This window comes from Mus caroli, chromosome 9, assembly GCF_900094665.2.
Source record: "Mus caroli chromosome 9, CAROLI_EIJ_v1.1, whole genome shotgun sequence".
NCBI classification, from domain to species: domain Eukaryota; kingdom Metazoa; phylum Chordata; class Mammalia; order Rodentia; family Muridae; genus Mus; species Mus caroli.
In genome coordinates, this window is record NC_034578.1 from 77,933,451 (window position 1) to 77,948,641 (window position 15,191).

The window sequence follows — 15,191 nt, forward strand, 5'->3', positions numbered from 1 at the left end:
ATTTTATCTTCAGTTTTCTGTTTTATTAAATGTTTACCACACACATGATATATATATTTTAAATATTTACATATGCTTTTGGCCTGTTCTGTTAATACCTTTGTATTTTACTTCATTTTTACGTATTTGCTTGAGGTCCTGGGTACTGGATATAGGACTTCATGCATGCTAGCCAAGGTAAATCTCTAAGCTGCAGCCCAGTCCTCACATACCTTTAGAATATGAAACAAGGCGGTGGAGCTAGCGCAGACATGGCGGAGTCTTCTGAGTCTCTCTCNGCAGCATCTAGCCCTGCCCGTCAGCGGCGCCGGATCAGTGATCCCCTCACCTCCAGCCCAGGCCGCAGCTCCAGACGTGCTGACGCCCTGACCTCCAGCCCTGGCAGAGACCTCCCCCCATTTGAAGATGAGTCTGAGGGGCTGCTGGGCACNGAGGGGCCCATGGAGGAAGAAGAGGATGGAGAGGAACTCATTGGTGATGGCATGGAGAGAGACTACCGTCCCATTCCGGAGCTCGATGTCTACGAGGCAGAGGGATTGGCCCTGGATGATGAAGATGTGGAGGAGCTGACAGCCAGTCAGAGAGAGGCAGCTGAGCGGACCATGAGGCAGCGGGACCGTGAGGCTGGCAGAGGCCTGGGACGCATGCGCCGGGGGCTGCTCTATGACAGTAACGAGGAAGATGAGGAGCGGCCTGCCCGTAAGCGCCGCCANGTAGAACGCGCCACAGAGGATGGCGAGGAGGATGAAGAGATGATCGAGAGTATTGAGAACCTGGAGGACCTCAAGGGCCACTCAGTGCGCGAGTGGGTGAGCATGGCAGGGCCCAGGCTGGAGATCCACCACCGCTTCAAGAACTTCCTGCGCACCCACGTGGACAGCCATGGCCACAACGTCTTCAAGGAGCNCATCAGTGATATGTGCAAAGAGAACCGTGAGAGTTTGGTGGTAAATTATGAAGACCTGGCAGCCCGGGAGCACGTGTTGGCATACTTCCTGCCGGAAGCACCGGCTGAGTTGCTGCAGATCTTTGACGAGGCTGCCCTGGAGGTCGTGCTGGCCATGTACCCTAAATATGACCGTATCACCAACCACATCCATGTGCGCATCTCCCACCTGCCTCTGGTGGAGGAGCTGCGTTCACTGAGGCAGTTGCACCTGAACCAGCTGATCCGTACCAGTGGCGTGGTGACCAGCTGCACCGGAGTCCTGCCCCAGCTCAGCATGGTCAAGTACAACTGTAGCAAGTGCAACTTTGTACTGGGGCCTTTCTGCCAGTCCCAGAACCAGGAGGTGAAGCCTGGNTCCTGCCCTGAGTGCCAGTCTGCTGGGCCCTTTGAGATCAACATGGAGGAGACCATCTATCAGAACTACCAACGTATCCGCATCCAGGAGAGTCCGGGCAAGGTGGCGGCTGGCTGACTGCCCCGTTCCAAGGATGCCATTCTCCTCGCTGATCTGGTGGACAGCTGCAAGCCAGGGGACGAGATAGAGCTGACCAGCATTTACCACAATAACTATGACGGCTCGCTTAACACCGCCAACGGCTTTCCAGTCTTTGCCACTATCATCTTGGCCAACCATGTTGCCAAGAAGGACAACAAAGTCGCTGTGGGGGAGCTCACCGATGAGGACGTGAAGATGGTCACCGGTCTCTCCAAGGATCAGCAAATTGGAGAGAAGATCTTTGCCAGCATTGCACCCTCCATCTATGGGCATGAAGACATCAAGAGAGGCCTGGCTCTGGCCCAGTTTGGAGGGGAGCCCAAGAATCCAGGTGGAAAGCACAAGGTTCGAGGTGACATTAATGTGCTCTTGTGTGGGGACCCTGGCACAGCAAAGTCCCAATTCCTCAAATACATCGAGAAAGTGTCTAGCCGTGCCATCTTCACCACTGGCCAGGGTGCNTCAGCCGTGGGTCTCACCGCATACGTTCAGCGGCATCCCGTCAGCAGAGAGTGGACCTTAGAGGCGGGGGCCCTGGTTCTGGCTGACCGGGGTGTGTGTCTCATTGATGAGTTTGACAAGATGAATGACCAGGACAGGACCAGCATCCACGAGGCCATGGAACAGCAAAGCATCTCCATCTCCAAGGCTGGCATCGTTACCTCGCTGCAAGCCCGCTGCACTGTCATAGCTGCTGCCAACCCCATAGGAGGCCGCTATGACCCTTCACTGACCTTCTCAGAGAATGTAGACCTCACAGAGCCCATCATTTCCCGCTTTGATGTCCTGTGTGTGGTGAGGGACACTGTTGATCCAGTTCAGGATGAGATGCTGGCCCACTTTGTGGTTGGCAGCCACGTCAGACACCACCCCAGCAACAAGAAGGATGAAGGGNTGACTAACGGTGGCCCCTTGGAGCCGGCCATGCCCAACACATACGGCATGGAGCCCCTGCCTCAGGAGGTGCTGAAGNAGTATATCATTTATGCCAAGGAGAGGGTCCACCCGAAGCTCAACCAGATGGACCAGGATAAAGTGGCCAGGATGTACAGTGACCTGAGGAAGGAGTCCATGGCAACGGGCAGCATTCCCATCACGGTGCGCCACATCGAGTCCATGATCCGCATGGCCGAGGCCCATGCACGCATGCACCTGCGGGACTACGTGATGGAAGACGATGTCAACATGGCCATCCGCGTGATGATGGAGAGCTTCATTGACACCCAGAAGTTCAGCGTCATGCGGAGTATGCGCAAGACTTTTGCCCGGTATCTCTCCTTCCGGCAAGATAACAATGATCTGCTGCTCTTCATACTGAAGCAGTTGGTGGCTGAGCAGGTGACATATCAACGCAACCGCTTTGGGGCCCAGCAGGACACCATTGAAATACCTGAGAAGGATCTGATGGACAAGGCCAGGCAAATCAATATCCACAACCTCTCTGCCTTCTACGACAGCGACCTCTTCAAATTCAACAAGTTCAGCCGTGACCTGAAACGCAAACTGATCCTACAGCAGTTCTGAGACCAGCACAGGGGTCTCTATGTCTGAATGAGGCTCGGTCACGACGCTGAGCCTACATCACTTCCCACTTCCGCCGGGGCTTGGTGCCCTGTATAGGGGTGGGAGGATGGCTTAATGCAGACCTTTACCCATGAGCCCCTAGGCCAAGGCTATAGCGTTAAGTGGCTATTTATTCTTCTGCCCCCCTCTAGAGCACTCTTCTTGGCCAGACCCTCTGTCCAAGGCTCTTTAGAAGGCTGGGGTTGTGTTCAGGTGACAGACTTTATCAAAAAAACTATTGCTGTTTTGGCATACATAGTGTTTCTGGACTGTTTGTTTCCCTTTTAGACAAAGAGCAACTTAGAGGTATTTGCAAACTTTTCCAGAACATTCTCAAAGCCTGTGATGGAGGAGCACAAGACCCTGTCTGCTGAGGGCCCATGCTCCTCTTACGGGTTTCTTCCCACCTAGCCAGTGCCTTCATTCGCTTGTTGTACAGTTTCTTGTAGTTTATTTTTTAATAGATTTGAATAAAACCTAAATAGTGCTAAAAAAAAAAAAAAAAGAATATGAAACAAATTCTCACTAAGTCACTGAGACTGGACTTTAACTTACTTTCTAGACTCTATTGTTGTCTTTCTATTTTCAAATTGGTTATTTTATTTATTTACATTTCCAATGTTATCACCCTTCCCAGTTTCCCCTCCATAAGCCTTCTATACCCTCCTCCAACCTCCAGCCATTATGAAGGTTCTCTCCCACCCATCCACCCACTCCTGCCTCAGCGGCCTAGTGTTTTCCTATCCTGGGTCTTCAACCTTCCACAGGACCAAGGGGCTCCCCTCCCAGTGATGTCAGATAAGGCAGTCCTCAGCTACATATCCAGATGAAGCTTTAGGTACCCCCTATGTATTTTTGGTTGGTGATTTAGTCCCTGGGAGCTTTGGGTAACTGGTTGGTTGATATTGTTGTTCTTCCTATGAGGTAACAAACTGCTTCAGCTTCTACAGTCCTTGCCTTAACTTACCCATTGGGGTCTCTGAGCTCAGTCCAATGTTTAACTGTGTACATCCACATCTGTATTGCTCAGGCTCTGATAGAGCCTCTCAAGGGACAGCTATAATGGCCTCCTGTTAATAACCACTTCTTGGCACCAGCAACAGTGTCTAGGGTTTGGGTCAGCAGATGGGATGGATTCCTAGTGGGGCAGTCTCTTGCAAACCAAATCCAAGAACACATGAGAATTATCATCCATCCTGATCAAGTAGGTTTCATCCCAGGGATGCAGGGATAATTCAATATACGGAAATCCATCAACATAATCCACTATATAAACACACTCAAATAAAAAAATACTATATGGTCATCTCATTAGATGCTGAAAAAAACCTTTGACAAAATACAACATCCCTTCATTCTATAAGTATTGAAGAAAATAGGAATTCAAGGTCCATACCAAAATATAAAAAAAGGAATATACAGCAAGACAATAGCCAATATCAAACAAAATGGAGAGAAACTTGAAGCAATCCCACTAAAATCAGGGACAAGACAAGGTTGCCCATTATCCCCCGATCTATTCAATATAGTCCTCGAAGTTCTAGACAGAGCAATTAGGCAACAAATGGAGATCAAAGGGATACAAATTGGAAAGGATAAAGTCAAGATATCACCATTTGCAGACGATATGATAGTATACATAAGTGACCCAAAACAATCCATGAGAGAACTCCTACAGCTGGTAAACAACTTCAGCAAAGTGGCTGGATACAAAACTGACTCAAACAAATCAGTAGCTTTCTTCTAACCAAAGGATAAATTGGCTGAGAAAGAAATTAGGGAAACAACACCTTTTAAAATATTCACAAATAATATAAAATACATTGGTGTGACTCTAACCAAACAAGTGAAAGATCTATATGACAAGAAGTTTAAATCCCTGAAAAGAGAAATCAAAGAAGACCTCAGAAGATGGAAAGATCTCCCATGCTCATGCATAGGCAGGATTAACCTAGTAAAAATGACCATCTTACCTAAAGTAATCGGCAGATTCAATGCAATCCCCATCAAAATTCCAACTCAATTCTTCACAGAGATAGAAGGAGCAATTCTCAAGTATATCTAGAATAACAAAAATCCCAGGATATCAAAAATCATTCTCAACAATAAAAGAACTTCTGGGGGAATCACCATGCCTGACCTCAAGCTATACTGTAAAGCAATAGTGATAAAAACCTCATAGTATTGGTACAGAGACATACAGGTAGAACAAGGGAATAGAACTGAAGATCCAGTAATGAACCCACACACCTATAGTCACTTGATCTTTATCAAAGGAGCCAAAACCATTCAGTGGATAAAAGGGCATTTTCAACAACTGGTAATGTTTCAACTGGTGGTCAACATGTAGAATGTAAATTGATCTATTCTTATATCCTTGTACAAAGCTCAATTCCAAGTGGATCAAGGTCCTCCATATAAAACCAGATATGGTGAATCTAATAGAAAAGAAAGTGGGACAGAATCTCGAACACATTAACACAGAGAAAATTTTCTGAACAGAACACCAATGGCTTATAATCTAAAATCAAGAATTGACAAATGGGTCCTCATAAATTGAAAAGCTTCTATAAGGTAAAAGACACCGTTAACAGGACAAAACTGCAATCCACAGATTGGGAAAAAATTTTTACCAATCTTACATCTGATAGAGGGCTAATATCAGAAATTTACTAGAAATTCAAGAAGAAAGACTCCCGAGAAACAAATATCCCTATTAAAAATGGAGTACAGAGCTAAACAGAGAATTTTCAACAGGGGAATCTTAAATGGCTAAGAATCACTTAAAGAAATGTTCAACATCCTTAGTCATCAGGGAAATGCAAATCAAAACAACCCTGAGATTCTACCTCACACCAGTAAGAATGGCTAAGATCAAAAACTCAGATAACAGCAGGTCCTGTTAAGAATATGGAGAAAGAGGAACATTCCTCCACTTTTGGTGGAATTCCATGCTGGTACAACCACTGTGTAAATCTGTCTGGCAGTTCCTCAGAAAAATGGACATAGTTCTACCTCAAGACAAGCTATAGTATGTTAGACGTAGTTCTATCTAAGGACCCAGCTGTATCACTCCTGGGCATATACCCAAAAGATACTCTAACATATCACAAGGATACATGCTCTACTATGTTCAAACAATCTTATTAATAATAGTTAATTATTAATGTCCCTCCACAGAGGAATGGATACAGAAAATGTGGTACATTTATACAATAGAATACTACTCAGATTTTAAAAACAATGATTTCATGAAATTTGCAGGCAAATGGATGTACCCCAATCACCCTTACTTCACAGTCTTCCTATGTCTGCTCCCTATACTTGTGGCATTCCCTCCCCCCAACAAAAACAGTTTAAAAAGGAGAATAATTTGTGCTGTTCATATAATCAACCATTTTAGCATGATCAAACTCCCAGGGACAGCCTCTTAAAGAAAGTTAAGTTCTTCCCTTCTTCCACCCCTGCCAGTTGCCATCTATTGTAGAGAGCTACACCTCTGTTTCCTCATCACAATTTTTAAGAGTGATTTTTGATGCCTTCCTGTTTAGGCAGTTAACTTGGGAGGAGGGCTTGAGGCTTGTCATAGACGCCTTCTAAATCCCTCTTTCTCGACTGTGAGTTTGCAGTCATTGTTACTACTATAGAAGCTTCCTTATCTTTTACACTGCGCAGGAACATCCTGCCTCACCTCCAGTTTCAGCAGGTACCTTAGCTGTCAGCATGGTCCGCAGTGGCAGCACTGGCCACAGACACCAACATGTTCCGGGTAATAGACCAGCCCACATATCATGACTTCAGACAGCAGCACCGACCACAGACAAATGCTTGTTTATGGGTGGCAACATGGGCCACAGACAAATCAGCTCCAACTGCAGCAGGACCACAGATGTCAACGCAGCATTTGGCTTCAGCACAGGCTTCTCATATCTGTATGGCTCCAGGAGGGATCATAGCCCATGGACATCATCAGGGAAGACAAAGCACCTGACCCCAGTACTTATCTTTTTATACAAAACTGTTTAACAATATACAAAGGGCCATTGCCAAATAGTGAGATAGTTAGAAACATTCCTTGTTTGTAATTTATATTTCCTATTTCTTTCTGAAATGTGGTGCCACTTCTGCAATAGGAGAAATAAATGGATAGTAATTCAATAATAATATTTTGAAAATATGTTACATAACCTTAAATATTATAGCAAATATTAAGGTTAGATACAACAGCTTTCAAAGGGCCTCAAGGATACATTGGGATCTATTCCAAGAAACTTTCAAATCCAGTGGGAATAATTGTTCCTGTTGCCACAGGCATCCTGCTCTGTTGTTGTAGGTTTCATGGAATTATATGTAAGTACTTGTCAGGATGCATTTCATAATAGTACCATAATTCATCTTTAGAGCCACAAATAACACATGTTTATTCTTTACATAATTTACTATGTCACTGAAATTGTTTAGTACTTCAGAACCAGTTTAAAGAAGATTTTTAGAAAACCCAGTTTGTTTTTTATCAAGCAAATTATTTTAACAGAAAATATCTACTGGGAATAATTTGACATGTTTGCTGAAGAGTTGTTTAATTTTCTCAGAATATATATCAGTATACGGGGAAAAAACTCTATTTAGGTGATAGTAAAATCCAGGAGACAAAATGGAGCAAAGTCAAAATGTTCAGGGTAGTAAAGTGGCTTTCCCAGAGTGGCACTTGTACAAACTGAAGGCATCAGAAACTCAGTAGTTTCAAGCTCCGCTTGGGATTGCAGAAAGGTGCCGTTGATGTCATGGGACTTTCATTGGTTGAGGATGCGCCATGAAAGCAGCTTTCCTCAGGCTTGGTTTAGTGTTGTTATCGCTCTCCCCTTATCAAAGAGAAGAGAAAGCCTTATTTCAAAGATAATACAGCCAGCAATATCACAACCCTTGATGAGTACCCAACTGGAAGTTGAAGAAGCTCGATTTGAATTTTGGAAATATTCTCTTAGTCATCTTGTCTGTAGTTTGCATGAATGATGGGAAATGAAAGAGGAGTTGGAGGTGAGAAAGGATGTACAGAATCCAAGAGCACAGGGCATAGTGTCCTCCCACTCTTTTTGGAGCTTTCCTAGGCTCAGAATGTCAGTATTTTTTCAGATACTCTCATTTGTTATGGGCAGTGAAAATATTTCTTTTCCTTTTGGCAGATTTGTCTGCTGAACAAATAAACAAGCAAGTACAATCCACCTGTTAATCCTTCACATAAAAGCATTTTGCCTGTGTTTTGCAAAGTTTAATCCTTCTAGGCCTGGAGGAAATCCTCTTCAGGGAGCTCAACTTTCCAAGGGTCTAAGAACTGTTTTTGAAAATCTGAAATGCCCTTAGAAAGCTAGTGTGGTTTTGTCAGAATCATATGGTGATATTGGAGGCGAAAGGCATTTATGTCCCTTTGGCTGTTTTCTTAAACTTGAAAACTTACATCAAGCTGCCAGAAGTGGAAAAATACTTCATATTATACACTGTTTGCAATAATTAAAAAAAAAAACTGTCTGGTTGACCCTGGAAATCTTCCCACTGACTTCTTCTAGATCCAAGGGAAGCAGGTGCAACCATGATATGATGCAAAGATATAAGACTAAAATAGAGAAGATAGGCTAAATTCTCACTGTTGGGCAATGTAGATTAAGAAGACTAAATATATCCTCTGCTTTACAGAGAGGAATTTATATGAGGGAACTATTGTTTGTTTTGCTTTTGTTGCATAGTTTCTATTGTGATCATTTGATTGCATCATCTTAAATACAATAAATAATACAATAGATATCAAAAATTTGAAAATCTTCTTTTTATCTATTTACAAAGTGAATACTTGTTGTATAGCTACTGCTAGGCAATATAGGATAATACCAAAACTGAAAAAAAAAATGAGTTCTATCTTCATGAAAATCTCTCTCAGTGGCAGACAGAGATGTCTGCATAGATGATGGCACCTGTGCCATGATGAACTCTGTGAGTGTGAGGAGAGCAATTTCATGAGAATCAAAGTCAGGTTCAAAAGAGTGGAAAGTATTTAAAACCCAAATTGGCACTATCATATGGTTTCACATTGTCAGGGAGTTCATTGGGTTTACTACGTAATTGTCAGCTGTCTGGAAACTTAGGCTATGTCTTAGCTGATGAAGACCCCTCTGGATTTACAAAGGTCCCATTATATTAAAAGGGAAGTATAAACTGTGTAACGGCAACTTTCCTGGTTGTTACGTGCCTTGAAATTGAGTTTGAGCTGAGAAGAGAAAATAAGGATAATTTTATACGAAATAATTTAAAAGCACAGTGATTTCATCTCCATTTGACAAAGTCCACATTTTCCCTCATGGTCTGAGTGTCCAGTTCCATAATTCTCAGTTTGAATTCTTGAGCTCTTGCTGGTTTATGGTCACTCTGTTCACCATCAAGCATTCTGTTGGTCCATGCAGTAGCTTCGATGTGAGCCTTTTCCACCTATTTTTCTTCCAGTAGAATGGGGTTATTGAAGCACTACAGGTCCAAATAAGGCCATAATGGAAAGGCGGTTTGACATTTTTAAATGTGCTTTGACAGACCAGGTAGTGCTTTTGAAGTGAATTTGAGAAAGTTATGAATTTTTTATGGTTAAACTGCATGCAGCATGCTCTGACTACCAAAGACAAACACACAGAAAAACCACTAGTGAAATGGGAGAAACGCCTGCCATATAATCCAAGCAGTTAATATTATACTCATTATCACTGCATCAGGGCACAGATATAGTACATATGCATTTGAAATGTAGAACTTGGGGATAATAAAAAAATGTCAATAATCTAATATGGCCCTCCATTTAGTACTAACCATATTATAGTATCGACATCAGTCAAATGAATAAATCAATAGCCATGCATAAGCACAGGAGATGTGATGGATCTACAGCCAGACATACAATGGTTTGCCTAATTTCTTGGATTCCATCCTCCTGCTCATGCTGGTGTGCTTTGGAAGACGGCTAGTACACATGTTTTGCAATCATTTTTATTTATACTGACTTTTCTCTGAAAATTCATCTCTTTGCCTCCCTCCATTAGCCACCTGCAACACATCTTCCTCAATATGTTGTCAACTTTTAGACAAGGCTTTTTTTTTTTTATCTGCTATATATAGGAAATCAAAGACATGAGTTCAACTATTTGAGGCTAGTAATAATAACTATTTTCAAAAACTATCAGAGAAAAACAAAAAAGAAAATAGAACCATCAATTTGTATAGCTATACCTTCAGGTTTTGGGAATTTTTTTCCTTATCTGTTTTATTAATTAATTAATTAATTAAGAGTTGGAAAACTCACTTTATTCAATGTTATATTATCATGGTCTGGCAAGGACTTTATTTCTGAATAAAAACTTCATAATGTTAAATGAATAGACAAGGTATAAGTGGATGAATATAAGAAAGGATGGATGGATTAAAGGATAGAAAAGGAAATGGACAGATAGATGGGTGTATGAGTCCACAGACATCATGTTATCCTGATTGAATTTAGATAAACTTGAGTTTCTATGGCATAATGGTAAGCTAACCATGTCTACCCTTAGGGAACAATTCCTTTTCCTATTTTTTCTTTTATCTTTTTTTTTCATTCAATAGTAAACAAAAAGAAACAAAGTCATTCCTGTTTTTATTAGTTCCCTACAATGTAACAAACCACTGTTAAACAGACTGGTCTACTTTAACAGTTAATTGTGAGTATTCTACATATCAGGACTGGCTTCCAGTTGGGCTTTGAGTTGGCTTTGAGTTGGGCTCATTTGTGATCTGCTTTAAGATATTGCTCTCCTGTGAAGTGATGCTTGGGTCATGAGTTGTATGAATGTTGGTATGTCCACATCTGTTTCTTCTTGAGGCCACCAGTGTTCTACATAGCTTAAATATGTAAGTAACATAATGTACAATGTCTCAGTGTGTAACTTCTGTCTTTTCAATGGAGATAAGAAGCAGGTGCAGCTCTCATTGGGGACTGTGCCTAGAGAAGTACCCCTCAACTAACCTATTTTTGAAGAAGTAGTCTAGCCAGCAGTGGTGCTGCACGCCTTTAATCCAAGCACTTGGGAGGCAGAGGCAGGCAGATTTCTGAGTTTGAGGCCATCCTGGTCTACAGAGTGAGTTCCAGGACAGTCAGGGCTACACAGAGAAACCCTGTCTTGAAAAAATAAAAAATAAAAACCAAAACCAATCAACCAACCCCAAACAAAAAACCCATAGAAGTAGTCACATACTTTAGATATGGCTTTAATCTGATCCTATTAGAATACATATTATTTCAGTCATTCTGTATCAGTATTATTCAGTCATTTGTATCAGTATTCTAAGGCTTAAATATTGTCAGGTGTGTAATGAGTAATTATTCAATCAACATGTTATAATATTTATTAGGCTAATGATGTATAGTGGATATTATAATATATGGGTTATTATGATTTACTCTTTATATCTCCTCTTTAATACCTCATGGTAGCTTTTGGAATAATGACTAAAATTCAGGATAAATAACGCAGTTTAGAATTAGAAGCCTGTCTTCTGCAACAATCAGTCCAATACTGGGGACCAAAAGTGACAGTGTACCAATAAATATAAAGTTTTGAAATGCTTAAAATAAAATACTCAGGCTTGTATCATTACAGAATAATAGAAGAGGGGGATACTGTAGTAGAAAACTTTCTTTTGAAAGATTTTTTTTTTAAGTTGAGAGAAGAATTAGAGGTAGAAGACTGCTGATTCAGTTTGGACTGAAATGTCTCCATATGGCTAGGCTCCGAGCCACATACTATTATGAATTGAAAAGACATCTAGGAGATAAGATTAATGGAAGTTTTTACATGTCACTGGAGGTGTCTTCTTCAAGTTGAAACAGATCCTTGTTTCTTCCTCTTCATCTGATCTCCTTCCTTACCACAGGCTGAAGATGACTTTCCTATGTACAGGCTGCATCGTGACAGACCCAAACAATAAAGCCTACCAATTATTTACTAAAACCTCTGAATCATTGAGCCAAAAATCACATTTGTTCCTATATGTCAATGTTGTTAGGTGTGTGCTCTAGCTACTCAAAGCTTACTAATGCCCTAAGCATGCAAAAGGGCCAGAAGCATTTGCATTAATCTCAGAGCAAGTCCAAAGAAGCTGAGACATGGTAGATGGTTGCAAGAAATGAAAGAAGCCAGTGAAGCTGAGAAATCATTTGTTAAGATACAGGAAGCTGTATGGAGAACACTCTGTAAGCAGATCATGTACTTAGTAGCATGTTTGTACTATGTGCAGCCAGAAGCCTAGCAACTGAAACCTTTACGTGCGAATGACTTTTTTTCAAAAGTATCACTCCAGTTGCTTTGTGGATAATGGGTTGAGGACATAGAAAGGAAGCAATGAGAAGAGTTAGAACACTGTCATCATTGCCTAGGAAGGAAGGAAGGAAGGTAGGAAGGAAGGAAGGAAGGAAGGAAGGAAGGAAGGAAGGAAGGAAGGAAGGAAGGAAGGAAAGAAGGAAGGAAGGAAGAAGTATGAGTTGCATGTAAGTAAAGAAATAGAGAGATAAGTCAAAAAATTAGAAAAGGCTTGATAAAAAAGAGGGAGAAATAGTATGGTTCTCTCTCTCTCTCTCTCTCTCTCTCTCTCTCTCTCTCTCTNCTCTCTCTGTGTGTGTGTGTGTGTGTGTGTGTGTGTGTGTATGGGTGTATAGGTAAGTAAGTAGAGTCAGGTTCAGGTGTCATTCCTTAGATGTAGCTCACTAGATATCTGCCAAGAATCTCTTGGATCTGCTTGTCTCCTTAAAAAGCTAGCTTTCATAATATGGAAAGGTTCTGTGCAAGCCTTCTGCCAAGAAAGAGGAGTAATCATTGGCCCTAGCAAACTATTAAGCCTGTGAACCATAACAATTATCATCCTTGTAAGATATTTCAAAGTTGCAGCAATGGTACTTATACCTTAGGGCAACCATAACTGTCTAATTGATATTATTGTTTAAAAAACATTTCCAAGGGAGATACACACACATAGACCCCTACTAACTGCAAGTAGAGAGCCCATGACAAGCTAAAGTATGAATACATCAAAGTCCAGCTTAGTGGACCAATGAGTTTTATTTAGGTCACTTGCAAGAACATACAGAAATGATTCAGACAGGAGATTCACCAAAGCCTAGACAACATGGATGACAATTCACAAAACCTGGGAACCTGGAATGTGTAACATATCATTCTGGAGGCAGCTCAACTGGTTGTAGAATGTCCTTTCCAGGTACCTGGGTTGGCTTGATCTTCTTCAGGCAGCCTCTCAGATCTTTGGGGTTTTTTTCTAGGCAGTTAGTCTACTCTCTGCTATTTTTTAAGGCTGTTTTTCTGGTCTCTGCTTCTTTCAGGCTGATTGGCTGGTCTATGCTTCTTCATTGTAGCATGGATACAAGTGTCTCTATCTCTTGGACGTATATAGTGATGAGGAGGGTCTAGTGATTCTGGTCATCTTCGGGTATTTCCTGAAGCTATTTTGAGTTGCTTGTATGTGTCTGGCTCTCTGAGTGGTGATTCTCTGTAAAGTGTTTCACCTCCTTCTAAATATCCAGTTCTAAAAAATTGTGTTGTTTCACTTTCCATTTATATCTTGGCTTAGGGTGTAATTTTTTAATCTCAAAGGAAACTGCTACACGACACACCTTAATGTCCAGCCTGCTCAATACTAAGGAATCCATGCCTTACATTGCAAACCTAGCCAACTACCCATGGCTGGAAAGGTCATCGACTTTAGAAGAGGAACTACTATCACCATTTTACTGAATAAACACAGCTTCTAACTATAAATTTCAAAATATATAATAACAGCAGTTATTAATATATAGATATTGACAGGTTCTTCTCTTTCTAACTCTAAAATTCACTATGTAAATATTTCCACTCTTTTCTTATTTTAGAAATTATCAAGGTTAGAAACTACTAAACTATTCTGGCAAGAGATATTAAAATTGTGAATGGAATGTTTCCTTCTCAAATGGGTCATATTTGGTTATCTGCAAAAACATGAAGAGAAAAGCTGAGATGAAAGGGAAAGGAGAAGAGTGAAATTACTATATGGGCTGAAATTTTATGGCAGTAACTTTAGAGAACAGGTTACAAGACAGCGAAATTCTTTAAAAATATATAGTAGAAGATAAAACATCCACAAAGCAAGATGTGAGGTTTTAAGGAAGGTTGTTTATTTTAGTTTATTTTAGTTTTTGTTTTAATACATTCTTCCTATAATTTCTTTCTTAGACTCTACCTGTCTCAGATTCATCCTTCCTGCATTTCCTTCAGAAAAGATTAGAACTTCCAGGGATTATCATTGAACAGAGTATAACAAGATAAAATAAGATTGGATACAAACCTTCATTTCAAGGGAGGGTGAGGTAACCCATTAGGAGGAAAGAGGTCTCAAGAACAGACAAAAGATTCAGAAATACCTCCATTCTCACTGTTAGGAGTCCCATAAAAATACCAGATAGACCCTCCTAGTATATATGCAGAGAACCTTGCAGCCACCTGTGCAGGTTATTGATTGTTGCTTCTGTCTCTGTGTGCCTCTATGGCCCTACTTAGTTTATGTCTCTGGGCCAGTTCTCCTGGTATCCTTGAACATTTTGGCTCCCACAAACCTCTTTCACTGGATTCTCAGAGCTCCAAGAAGAATGATCAGATAGAGATCTCCAATTTGAGCAGTCTGACTAATGTTTTGCCATGTATATATACATCTGATCCCACCGGCTATAAGCAGAAACCTCTTTGATGACAATTGGGCTAGGCACCCATCTATTAATATATAAGCATATCATCATTAGAGATCATACTATTAATTCTTTTACAAGTCTCTGAGTTATTCAATTTCTGATTCATGGTCATCTGGGCAGTATGAGTTCCCTCTCCTGGCACAGGTCTCAAATGATCCTAGCCATATGTTGGTCACTCTCACAAGTTCTATTGCCCCTGCAAATCTTACAGATGGGATAGATTGTAGGTCTAAGGTTTTGTGGTAGGGTTAATGTCATAGTCTCTCTACTGCAAGCCTTGCCTGATTACAAAGGATGATCAGCTGAAGCTCTAAATCTTCCAGGAATGTTCTTAGGGTAACCATTATAGAATCCTGAGAGTTTCTACTGCTCTGGGTTTTTTC

At 41.3% G+C, this 15,191-nt stretch overlaps 1 protein-coding gene across 1 annotated transcript; it reads left to right on the forward strand.

Moving 5' to 3' along the window:
- The first annotated feature begins 239 nt into the window (after positions 1 to 239).
- Positions 240 to 3,495, forward strand: LOC110301443 (DNA replication licensing factor MCM2-like). The gene is given in 1 exon segment (XM_021171911.2): positions 240 to 3,495. A coding segment is annotated over 1 exon segment (2,718 nt). The 5' UTR covers positions 240 to 251; the 3' UTR covers positions 2,970 to 3,495.
- The last annotated feature ends 11,696 nt before the right edge of the window (positions 3,496 to 15,191 follow it).